This window comes from Hyla sarda, chromosome 5 (genome assembly GCF_029499605.1).
Source record: "Hyla sarda isolate aHylSar1 chromosome 5, aHylSar1.hap1, whole genome shotgun sequence".
NCBI lineage: Eukaryota > Metazoa > Chordata > Amphibia > Anura > Hylidae > Hyla > Hyla sarda.
This window is the reverse complement of record NC_079193.1, coordinates 321,959,705-321,972,629: the sequence shown is the minus strand read 5'-3', so window position 1 is coordinate 321,972,629 and position 12,925 is coordinate 321,959,705. Positions and strand designations below refer to the sequence as shown.

Sequence of the window (12,925 nt, the reverse complement as noted above, 5' to 3'; positions counted from 1 at the left end):
CCCATCTGGTGGATTTATCATGAATCAAATGTGTAGATACACACATTCAGACATGCATCTCTAATAGAAAATATAATTCTCAACGCGTTTCTACTCCAATCAGGAGTGTCCTCAGGAGAATATCTGAATAATAGAGATAATAGAAGTATCACATTTAAAAAAAAAAAAAAAAAAAAAAACGGTATTACTGAGTGACCCACGATACGGGGTGTCACTCAAAGGGTGTGATCTTTCCCAGCTGTAACAGGAGAATGTCGGCACGACAGTCCTTGCCGTGGTTCCGGACACTGTCAGCTGGTCTAGGTGCCGATCACAGGATCCCGGGAGGTGCGCAACCCGCAATGGCGGGGAGCCGGTATAATTCAAACCGGCTGCGATGCGCTCACCTAGGTGACTGTGTTGGCACGAACATGGAAGGGGAAGGCCTGGGAGTGATGATTGTCATAACACTTTAAAGTCCAGTGGGACCGGCCAACACAAAAGCTGAAATTTAGCGCAAACCCTTAGGGAAACGGTCCATCCTCATCAAGCGTTTGGAAGGAAATTGGACTGTACCAGCATGGACATAGAACTGAAAGGCTGGGGAAGGAATTTCATAACATTTTAGAGCCCCGGATAAAGTTCATGGAGGGAGATTTAGCAAAACCTGTCCAGAGGAAAAGTTGTCCATTTGCCCATAGCAACCAATCAGATGGCTTCTTTCATTTTTAACATGGCCTCTGCAAAATGAAAGAAGCGATCTGATTGGTTGCTATGGGCAACTCATCAACTTTTCCTCTGGACAGGTTTTGATAAAACTCCCCCTTGGTGCAGTAATTGTTTCAGACGTTTTACAGTCAGGCTATGTGCAGTTAATGTATCTTTTTTTGGGCTGTATCTTATGGCTCAAAAACATTTTAATTTCAATTTTTAAAATATACTGTGTGCCACTTTTTTCACCAGATGTGGAAAAAAAATAAAACGTGAAAAAGAAACCTTTGAAATGTTGTAAAGTGTTTCCATTGACTAAGAAAAGGGCATTAGTGTCATCTCACAACTTTGGTTTGAGGTCAATATTTTTTTATGTTCTGCCTTCTAAATATTCTAGAGTAGTGGAAGAACATCTGTGGAGCCAAGGTCCCTAGAAATTTGGTGCTAAACTCTTGGTTATATCTTGGCTTAACATTATAGGAAAGTTGCATTAATGCAATATGTTCTCTAAGAGGAAGAAGTAAAAATGATGTAACTCTAGAATATAAATGAACAGACCAAAGAGGGACAAGTGGGGGCACAGTGCCCAGGCACAACGATGGTATTGCACTGATTAGAGACTTTTTTTGATTAGTCTGGTTTCTCGAAAGAAAAAAGAAGTTAATTAAAAGTGTGTAGTAAGCGCAGCTGCAGGTGCATGTTTGTGGAGTCTAACTGTGCAAGACTTTATACCGCACAGTGTACGGCATATTAATCATTGTATCATATCCTGGCAGAGGGGCTTAAGCTGGGAGTTGTTTGGGAAATGTCTAGAGAGTTTTTCACCGGTTAGATTAATGAGCAGTTTTGAGTACTTTTCTATGTGCGCCACAGTGTCGAAACTCGCATTGAGAATATTATAAGAAATTAGACTTTTAGGAGAAGAATCAAAAGATTATTTGGATGTACAGCGTGGACTATGGTTAGAGATGAGCAAATCAAATCAGACTAATCCAAATTCTTTCCGAATTTCATGAAAAATTTGATTCTGACAGAATTCAAATTTCCAGTTGATTCGAAATAACGAATTTCTTCATTCACTCCATTTTGTTATGAGTCTAAGGCTAAGATTCCACTGAGTTTTTGCAGTAAAAAAATGTAACGAAATTTTTATTTTCTATAACAAAATTTTTATAAATTTTTAAACAGAGACCAATTTATGTGGGCGGCGGGGACCTAAAAATGTAGCCGACAATAACATAAATGTAAAAATAATATATTTTTTTGAATTCATTTTGTTAAACTTTTTATTAGTAATGTATTTTAACCACTTAGGACCATGGGCGTACAGGTATGCCCTCCCTTCCTGGTACTTAAGGACCAAGGCTATTTGGCTGAAACATTGCATGTACTTATTGGTGCAATAAACTTTTAGCCACTTTGTTCACCCATACACCGCTGCAGTTTGCTGTGTCTTTGTTCGGGTTGGAAATTGCCTTATCCGGTGGTGGCACGCTGGTTGGACACTTGCAGACGCACTGGGACTCTTGAGTGCTGACTCCTTACTTTACATATATATATATATATATATATATATATATATATATATATATAACATTCTGTCTTATGTACATTCCGGGTCCCATCTCATAGGCTGTGATTGACTGCCACTGTTTGTTTATGTGCACACACTCTTTTGGCATGTTGTAATTAAACAATCTCAACCATACTTATCTGTTCTGTGGACCCTGTATGACTGTATGTTTCTATATGTGTATGACTTCTTAAGCACCACCCAGAGATCTTTATTTCCTCCGTCCCAGGTGTGGGACCTTCTCCCACCCGGAAGACCACCCTGCATTACATTCAGTTGGTCCAGGTGGGTCTGAAGGGGGACATAATTCTGACATGTGTTAGATGACAGGTTGTGCTGGGAGTTGTAGCCCCACGGGATGTAAGGGTTAAAATGAGTGCGGTATGACTGTTTTTCTATTCAGTATGTTAGATGTGCGGTCCCAGGTCCCTACTATATGAACAACTATGACCATAGATTGTTTTTGGTCTTTTATTCTTTACTCATATTTTGCCCTTACGATTGCCCATCTTTAAGATGGTGCCGTTGGTTTGTTCTGACCATGCACGCATGCTCATAGACTCTATGCCTCTAGTGTGTCCACGTGATTTGTATGTGGCGCCCTCTCATTGGCCTACTTAGGATACTGGAAGTATGTGTTTATTACGCGTCCTGTATGTTGCGCAATGCTGGTGATGATGTACTTGTGCCGCGCGGTCTCGTGTGTGCGCAATGCGAGGACGCCAGATTATACATGCTGCTTTATGATAATACTGGGTGAGTGCTATTGAATTCGTTTGACCCCTCCCTCTTGTATGTATTATGTATTAATTAATCACCTCGCACATGTTGGACTTCCACCTAATTAATGTATTTTATGTATTCTATAATGTACTGTACACATTTGCACTTTATGTATGACGGCTATTGTTTACATATAAAGATCATACCCTATATTATATGCACTTTATTTTTGTATATATTTTACTATGGATGTTTTATGACTAATTATGTATAATTTATTTTGTAATTGATGTTACATATATACTACCCCTTGGTCACTGTTCACTTATGCTTGAGAAAGGCTGCATGGGCGGCTGAAACGTAGCAAATTGGAATAAAGCCACCTTGAATCACTACTTCTGTCTGCTGCAACCATACTTCTTTGTGGATTATTGTGGGCCCCGGACCTGGGCCTTTACGGCTGCCTGCACCAGACTGTCTTTTTTCTACTGAGGTGCTGCTCACCCTGGACTTTGTATATATATATATATATATATATATATATATATATATATATATATACACCTATTATTCATATTTCACGCAGAGAGTTGTGATTGGCTGGAACCATTTGGCCAATCACAGCTCTCTGCGAGAAATATGAATCTGTGATGTGAAGAACTTCACATCGGAGAACATAGTGCAGAATCGCGCAGAAGAGCAGCTGGCCGCCCGCATCTATACATTATGTAGGAGGATCGCAACAGGTGTCAGAACCAAGGGCGATCTTTCTATCAGTACAGGTACCACTACTCCCAGCATGGAACAAATTGTACCTAAAAAACTGTAGTAGTACCACCTAAAAAATGTTTTAAAAAATAGTTAAAAAACTTAAAAACACACACGATTTGCAATTAATTTATTTGGATTGAATCAGCCGAATCAAATTTTTCAAAAAAATTCACTCATCTCTAACTATGGTCTAAAGTGGTGGGGAGAACTGCAAAGTGGAAAATAAAATTGTGTGCACCAGAATTTTGGAGCAGTTTGCCTATGTATTATTAAAAAAAAGAATGGAGATCTGCGCCACCCTCATCGAAGGGAGGTCCTGCATAACGTGGATGGGACTTAGGTAAAAAGGGGGGTATGACTTAATAAAAGGAACAATAATGTAAACTTGTCATAGACATGTCAGTCTAAAGAAGACAACCTGACCTACTGTTTTAGAACACTCTTAGGCTAAGTTTCCACTTGGTTTATTCTTCAGGATCTTCTCTTCTGCCAGCTATAAGAAATGATGATCAGGGATACCTGAAGCCAGACCTAAAGCAGTTAGTTTCGATATAGAAAGGGGTTGTTGTGATGCATCAACTCCTTTAAATAAAAAAGGATAACCTTTTATTTTAGGATACCAGGATTATGTACTGAAAAAAACTATGATCATTACGACTAAGCTCTAAACAATGTAAAAATGAATACATTTTTCAAGGGTATTAACAAAGTGTTCTTGAATCCTACTTTGATTTAGGACTGGGGCAACAGTCACAGTGAACGTAAATGATGATATTGGCCGCTTGCCCAATGTGCTATCAGAAGCAACTAACATGAATTGAAAACATCTCTAATTACTTTACAATTGCTGCACAGCTCCTGGCCGGCAGTAAAGTATACTATTTTGTCAAAGACATACTGTACGCCTGCCAAAAGTTGTTTTCTGTTTCTTTTTTGTTAAACTCCGGTATCTGTGTTTCAGAACAAACAATTCACTTAAACTGTGAGTGAAATAAGGAAAGCATACTAATTATATCTCCTAGTGTGCACTGTTTTACTTTCCCTTGTCTTTTTGGAAAGGTTTCAAAGCTAAAGGTGGTGGTGACCAAACTGTAATCTCATATTCCATTTCATTGTAATCACTTATTTCATTGCTAAACACCAATTTTGGAAGTATATTGAAGCATAGCATGCAAGGTCACAGGACTAGAGGCCATAGGAATGTCTCATTATGTGTGCAACTTAATCCGGCCACAAGTGTTGGGCCCAAACTGAAATTTTTATAGAACATTATCCAATGATACATCAAGATCCTGTCACATTGGGTAGGGAGAAATTCAGATCTGAGCTCGCCCCAAAAAACTATTTCTACCTACTTGAACATATTCGCAATTCGAATTTTAATTGCAAATGTCGCATATTCGCGAATTCACGAATATAGCACTATGTATTCGTAATTACGAATATTCGTTTTTTTATACATATGCAAAAATTTTTGTGCATATGCACATTTTCGTGAATATTGAGCCCTCCCTTCTTTAATGGTATAGGGAACTATGACTAGTGCATTAACTGTGATTTTTTGCCCATTGAAACCAATAGGCCCATTGTGTCTATGGGGATCTCATGGCATGTAAAACAGTAAGATAAGCCGCACCATCTTGGCAGCACAGTGGAATGGGAGACCACCATTGATTCGACTCCTGGGGTGGGACAGAGTGTTACAGTGTTGTGGTTTAACTTTACTTTCCTGGAAAAGCTGCTGTGTTGCCCATAGCAATCAATCATATTGCTTCTTTCATTTTTCACAAGGCCTCTGCAAAATGAAAGAAGCAATCTGATTGGTTGCTATGGGCAACTCAGCAGCTTTTCCTGGAAAAGTTTCTGAGTTGCCCATAGCAACCAATCAGATCGCTTCTTTCATTTTTCAGAGGCCTTTTCAAAATTGAAGGAAGCAATCTGATTGGTTGCTATGGGCAACTCGGAAACTTTTCCTCTGGGCAGGTTTTGATGAATCTCCCCCATAGAGGAAGAGTGGAGAGGAGAGTGGAGAGGAAGAGTTGTGCAGTTGTCCATAGCAACCAATCAGATTGCTTCTTTCGTTTTTGAAAAGGCCTCTGAAAAATGAAAGAAGCAATCTAATTGGTTGCTATGGGCAACTCAGCAGCTTTTCCAGGAAAGTAAAGTTTAACCACAACACTGTAACACTCTGTCCCACACCAGGATTCAAACCAGTGGTGGTCTCCCCTTCCACTGTGCTGCCGAGACAGCCCTGCTTATCTTACTGTTTAACATGCCGTGAGATCCCCATAGACCACAATGGGCCTATTGGCTTCAATGGGCACAAAATCACAGAGTTAATGCACTAGTCATAGTTCCCTATACCATTAAAGAAGCGAGGGCTCAATATTCGCGAATATGTGCATATATATTTGCATATGCGCAAAAAAAGGAATATAACAAATATGCGAATTTCACGAATATTTGACGAATATTCGTCCATATATTCGCAAAATATTGCGAATTCGAATATGGCCTATGCCACTCATCACTACTTGAACAATTTGCCCTAGATGTCAGCACCCAACTGAGCAATACCCCATACACTAGACTAGGTGTACAGGCTGTCAAGGACAGGCCAGGTCAGCAACAGGCTGATAAAGTACACAATCAGGAGACAAGAGGTTAACCAGGGACAGGCCAGAAAGTTAAAAGAAACCAAGAGGGCAGCACAGTACAAAATCAGAATCAGGTGCAAGGCTAGGAGAAGCAAGGGTCAAACCTAAAGAGTGGCATGGTTAAAAGATCAGAGAGCAAGGATCATCAGTGAACACAAAGAGCTCAAGTCACTACAGTATATGCTCGGGGGAAAAAAAAATAATGCAGGAACAAAACACTGGTGAAACCACAGTCACAGGCAACTCAGGTAGTGAGTGAGCTGCCTATCTAAATATGCAGCAAGGAGGTGTGAGTGCCAGCATCGCATCTGATTGACCCAGCATTCACACATTCTAAGAGCTACATCACAGACTGAGGAATGGCCATGTCTTGTACATGGATATTGTCAGGACGATAAATGACTCCGCCAACTGCACCACTTGGAGACCAGAAAAGGTGCTCGAACCTGGACAAGTAAGTTTGTGATAGATCCATTACAGATGCAGACATGCCATGATTATTTAATAGATTTTACAGGAATGTGACTTGTAGACTGCAACCGATGCTTATTACTGTGCACTCTGATATGGGAAAGGAAATTTGATTATTGTGTAATAAACTTTATTGGATATGGAAACAATTGTAAGGAGACATTTTTTCTGTGGTGAATACTCTGCCAAGATATTCTACAGTACAAATAGGACTTAAAAGCAAATGTCTCTATGCTAGATGCACCAGAATCTATTTTAAACAAATACATGAATTACTGTCAGTGTTTTGTCATTTTTAGTTTTATTAAATCTTTATTATTTTTATTAACTGTCCAATCTGCTTTATGTTACTATCTCAGACTTGTGGGAATTATTGGAAGTGGGCAGCCATCAACTATACAGGGTGGGCCATTTATATGAATACACCTTCATAAAATGGGAATGGTTGGTGATATTAACTTCCTGTTTGTGGCACATTGGTATATGTAAGGGGGGGGAAACTTTTCAAGATGGGTGGTGACCATGGCGGCCATTTTGAAGTCGGACATTTTGAATCCAACTTTTGTTTTTTCAATAGCAAGAGGGTCATGTGACACATCAAACTTATTGGGAATTTCACAAGAAAAACAATGATGTGCTTGGTTTTAACGTAACTTTATTCGTTAATGAGTTATTTACAAGTTTCTAACCACTTATAAAATGTGTTTAATGTGCTGCCCATTTTGTTGGATTGTCAATGCAACCCTCTTCTCCCACTCTTCACACACTGATAGCAACACCGCAGGAGAAATGCTAGCACAGGCTTACAGTATCCATAGTTTCAGGTGCTGCACATTACGTATCTTCACAACATAGACAATTGCCTTCAGATGACCCCAAAGATAAAAGTCTAAGGGGGTCAGATCGGGAGACCTTGGGGGCCATTCAACTGGCCCACCCTGTACATACACACAGTTATATGCAAAGTGTAAGGTAGTGTTCTAATAGCGCAATGCCAAAAGGTTACTGTTCATTCATCTCACCTACAAGTACTGATAAATCCAAGAGTAACAGCACCTACAGCCCCTTGTTTGTGTGCCTTTCTTTTTTTTATATTTCTTAATGCTGAGGAAACTCTGGCTCTTATTTCAGGTGTAATGCTGTCCATTTAGATTGGGATTGCTGGAATAAAGGTCTCCATACAGACTGTAGAAAAGTTGACCAAACTTGACAATTTCAATAAGACCAACTTATTATACGACTGTATAATGTATATGAGTGCCTTCTGGCTCCTCCCAGATACATGAAGTCGGAGGAGAGACGGATTGGGCATGTTGAATCTGAACTGTCTGATCCTTTCATTCTTGGAGCAATAAGCTATCACTAGAGGAGTCTGGCAGTGGAACATTTGGTCAACAGTTATATATGCATACATTAGGAGCTGCTAGGAGAGTCGTAAGAAGAGACTTTAAGCAATCATCTTATTTAAATATGTAAATGGCCCCTACAAAATATATGGGGAAAAGCTGTTCCAGGTGAAACCCCCTAAAACACTAAGGGGGCACCTCTCTTTTTAGAGAAAAAAAGGTGAGAAGCCTTCTTTAGCATAGGAACTGTGAATATTTGGAACAGTCTACCTCAGGAACTGGTCACAGTAAAAACAGTGGAGGGCTTTGATACATTTTTAGGACAAACCAAAATTGATGTGCATGTAGAAATATAGAATCACATTCCATCCTCTGCATCCACCCATACACTTTTCTTCATCTATCTCTTCCCTTCTTGGTTGCACTTGATGGATATGTGCCTTTTTTTTTTTTTTTACTGTACTATGTAATTTCTTGTAAGCTATGGGACCAGACTTGGTCCTTGACGTCTGACATTTTACTTATATGCCTAATGACTTGTGCATTTAGCCTAAAGAGAAGAATACTGAAATGTTTAGCTCAATGTATCAACTTGAAGTGACAAGGACTGTGAGAACCAGTATACATGTCTTTCTTGTTTCGAGGCAGCTTGTAATGATGGATAAATTAAAGGCAGAATGGAATGCGCTTCCTTGACAGTAATGATAGCAATGTTCCAGTTGTAGGTTGAGTGGATCCCAAAGAAGATACACTCACAAGGCCTAAGCTAGCATGGGGCTGGTGGGGCATGTGCCTTACATGCTACTTGCCAATGGGGCTCCATCAAGCTACTCTGTATTTAAACACAGTGATAGGGCAACATACAGAATCTTTGCCTTGGGTTAAGGAAATCCTTGCTATGACTGATTCTCCACGTAATAAAAAGTACTAGACTGATACAGTAGGTTAGTGTTTATTGTATAGTAGGTAGGGCTACCTTCACACTCTAAAAATACCTCCGTTATAAATGTCCGTCATGAAAAATCTTGAAAATCGTCCGTTAAACGGCCATTAGAAAATCCCTAAAATTCCATTATAGTCTATTTTGTGATGGGCGAATGAATGGAAGAAATAGTGCATGCACTATTTCTCCCGTTACTATCGCCCGTTACAAAATAACGGCCATTATTAATAACGGGCGATATCGGGTTAAAACGGCTATTAGAAAAATCCCATAGACTATAATGGGATTTTCTAATGGCCGTTTAACGGCCGATTTTCAAGATTTTTATGACGGACATTTATAACAGAGGTAATTTATAGTATGAAATATCAGTAAGGATAGGGATTCGGTGATTTTTGCTTGAGCCTTTTAATAGTTTTCCTTGTAAAATGTTTGTGCTGTAATAAAAACATTTTGAAAGGTATGATCTAGATCCTAGACCCTTCATAAAACTGAAAAGGCACGGCCACACTTGGTTTTATATAAGCACTGACATATTTTGCTTCACTTGTATTTTTCAAATTTGCAGATTACATTTTTTTATACACTGCAGAGAAAAGCAAGCAGCATACAGAAGGTGAAATAAATGTTGAACACAACACCATTTTTCTCACTAAATATATTTTCGAAGGTACTATTGACATTTTTACCAGATGTTGATAAAAACCCGAGTAATCCATACATACAAAGAAACCAAAACAAATACGCTAAGAAAGTTAAATGTAATAATGTGAAACGATGCTTGGAAAAAGTACTGAATGCATGAAGAAAATTAGGTGCAAAAAGGCTTGGAGAGCCAAAAGAACAGCAAACAGTGATTAAAAAGCAACCCGACCCCTTGTCAGTGCAAATTAATATCCATTGGTTCAGTCCTAACTGATGGATACAAAAATGTCTCATTGTCAAGAGGTTGACAAGACACATCTCATGATGGGTAAAAGCAAAGAGCTGTCTCAAAACCCTTACAACCTAACTGTTGTCACAGCGAGCGCTCCGATCCCTGCCTCTGGACCGGAGCGCCCGCATCCTCTCCTCCTCTCCCCGGGATCCCGGCATCTCCCGCTTGGACATACCGACCGGGAGCACGGGATTCCTTGTGTCAGGGACGCGGCTGCCGTGGTGGCTGGTCCCCACTCACGCGCCCCGTCCCTGTCTAACTCACCCTGCACCTCGTTCCATACGCCGACTCACTCTGCTTCTCGGCGCGCGCAGCCCCGCTCTCTAGGGCGCGCGCGCCGCCTTCAGCAAATTTAAAGGGCCAGCGCACCATTGATTGGTGCGCTGGCTAATTGTTCCCTACTCCTTCCCCATAAAAGTTACCTGCCCCTTCCTGCCCTTGCCGGATCTTTGTGCCCTAGTGCCTCTGAGAAAGCGTTCCATATTGTGTGTATTGCCTTGCCTGTTGCCGAACCCGTTGCTACCGCCTACTCACCTTTGAACCCTTGCCGCCTGCCCTGACCTCTGCTACGTCCGACTACGCTCCTGCCTGCTCCCTGTGTACCACGCCATATCAGCTGCCAGAGAGGTCGAGTTGCTACTGGAGGATACGACCTGGTGGTTACCACCGCAGCAAGTCCATCCCGCCTTACGGCGGGCTCTGGTGAAAACCAGTAACCACTTAGAACCGGTCCTCTGGTACAACCCGCGCCATCGCCTCTCTGGTCAAGAGGATCCACTACCAGTCCTGCCGGTACATGACAGTAAGATCCGGCCATGGATCAAACTGATGTTCCTCTGCCAAGCCTAGCGGACCTCACCTCCATTGTGGCCCAGCAAGGTCAGCAGCTAGCATAGCTAACCGCCATGCTGCAGCAGCTCCTGCCGTCTCAGCAACAGCCAGCTCCTCCGCTTGCATCTGCTGTATCTCCTCCGCCTGCAGCTGCCACTGGTTCCAGAGTCCGCCTATCCCTGCCGGACAAGTATGACGGAGATCCCAAGCAGTGCCGAGGGTTCCTGTCACAGTGCTCTCTCCACCTCGAGCTACTGTCTGAGCAGTTTCCTTCCGAGAGAGCCAAGGTAGGCTTTATCCTCAGTCTGCTCTCCGGGAAGGCCCTGGCCTGGGCTACACCGCTATGGGACCACGCTGATCCTGCCTCCTCCTCCGTCCAGAGTTTCTGTCAAGAGTTCCGGAATGTTTTTGAGGAACCTGCCCAGGTTACCTCCGCAGAGGCTGCCTTACTAAATTTGTCCCAGGGAGGCTCTACCGTGGGTGACTACGCCATTCAGTTTTGCACCCCAGCCTCAGAACTGTACTGGAACAATGATGCCCTTTGTGGCACATTTAAGAAGGGACTTAACAGTGAAGTAAAGGATGTCCTGGCTGCACGTGAACTACCTTTCACCCTTAGTGACATCATCTTGTTGGCCACTAGAATCGACAAGCGTTTCGCCGAGAGACGAGAGGAACTCCTTCTAGAAAAAAGAAACACTCAACTTAGACGCTACCCTCGTCTGGCTCCCGTTTTTCAGCGTCCACCTCAACCTCTCTCTGGGCCTCCCGCCGTGGAAGCCATGCAGGTGGATCGGCTATGCCTGACTCCGCAAGAAGGAAGCCGTCGCAGGGATGATAACCTGTGTCTGTACTGTGCCAGTACTGAGCACTTCCTGCGAGACTGTCCTCTCCGTCCACCGCATTCGGGAAACGCTCGCACCTAGTAAACGTGGGAGAGGTGTTGCTAGGTGTGGATTCCTCCTCTCCACGTCTCATTAAATCTGTGCAGTTGTTCCTCTCTTCCAAGTCCTTCTTCACCGCTGAAGCCTTCTTGGATTCCGGTTCAGCCGGCAACTTCATTCACGCCTCCTTGGTCGACAAGTACCGCATTCTGGTAGTCCGCCTAACTAAGCCTCTTTTAATTTCTACGGTTAACGGAGAGAGACTCTCTGCCACAGTGCAGCTCCGTACCCTGCCACTGCAGATGGATATTGGAATTTTTCATACAGAGACTCTAGAGTTCCTAGTCCTTCCCTTCTGCTCCTCCGAACTCCTCCTGGGTCTACCATGGCTACAACGTCACAGTCCTGTTCTGAACTGGTCCTCCGGTGAAATCCTGCGATGGGGTCCCTGCTGTTCAGACCGGAGTCTCAAGCCTGCTCCTGTCAAGCGTCCTTTGCAAGTTTCTCCGCCTCCGGGACTGCCTAAACCTTATCATTGCTTTGCGGCTATCTTCTGCAAAAAACAAGCCTAGGTCCTTCCTCCTCATTGACCCTATGATTGTCCTATCGACCTTATGCATGGTTCTATGCCACCCCGGGGTAGAATTTATCCTCTCTCACCTCCAGAGACGCTTGCCATGTCCGAATATATTCGTGAAAACCTACAGAGAGGATTCATAAGGAAGTCTTCTTCTCCTGCTGGGGCTGGTTTCTTCTTCGTGACTAAGAAGGATGGTTCCCTCCGCCCTTGCATAGACTACAGAGGACTCAATAAAATCACCATTAAGAACCTTTACCCTCTGCCCCTAATCTCAGAGTTATTTGATCGCCTACGTGGGGCCAAGATTTTCACCAAATTGGATCTTCGAGGGGCCTATAATTTGGTCTGCATCCAGGAGGGTGACGAGTGGAAGACCGCCTTTAACACAAGAGACGGTCACTTTGAGTACCTGGTGATGCCCTTCGTCCTCTGTAATGCACCAGCCGTCTTCCAGGAATTCGTCAACGATAGGAATTGGTAATGCACCAGCCGTCTTCCAGGAATTCGTTAACTTACTCT

At 42.5% G+C, this 12,925-nt stretch overlaps 1 protein-coding gene across 6 annotated transcripts in view; it reads left to right on the top strand.

The window, feature by feature from the left end:
- CNGB3 (cyclic nucleotide gated channel subunit beta 3) overlaps positions 1–12,925 on the top strand; it is a 385,692-nt gene that overhangs the window by 78,783 nt on the left and 293,984 nt on the right. Inside the window, exon 1 of one of the 6 annotated variants that reach the window (XM_056522298.1) lies at positions 6,415–6,868. The exons of 1 other annotated variant lie outside the window; for it this stretch is intronic. In XM_056522298.1, the coding sequence (XP_056378273.1) occupies positions 6,791–6,868 (78 nt within the window). In that variant the 5' untranslated portion in view covers positions 6,415–6,790. Of the gene's footprint in view, positions 1–6,414; positions 6,869–12,925 lie in introns of those variants that run through there. 4 more of the 6 variants (XM_056522297.1, XM_056522292.1, XM_056522291.1 and 1 more) reach the window with 4 other exon arrangements.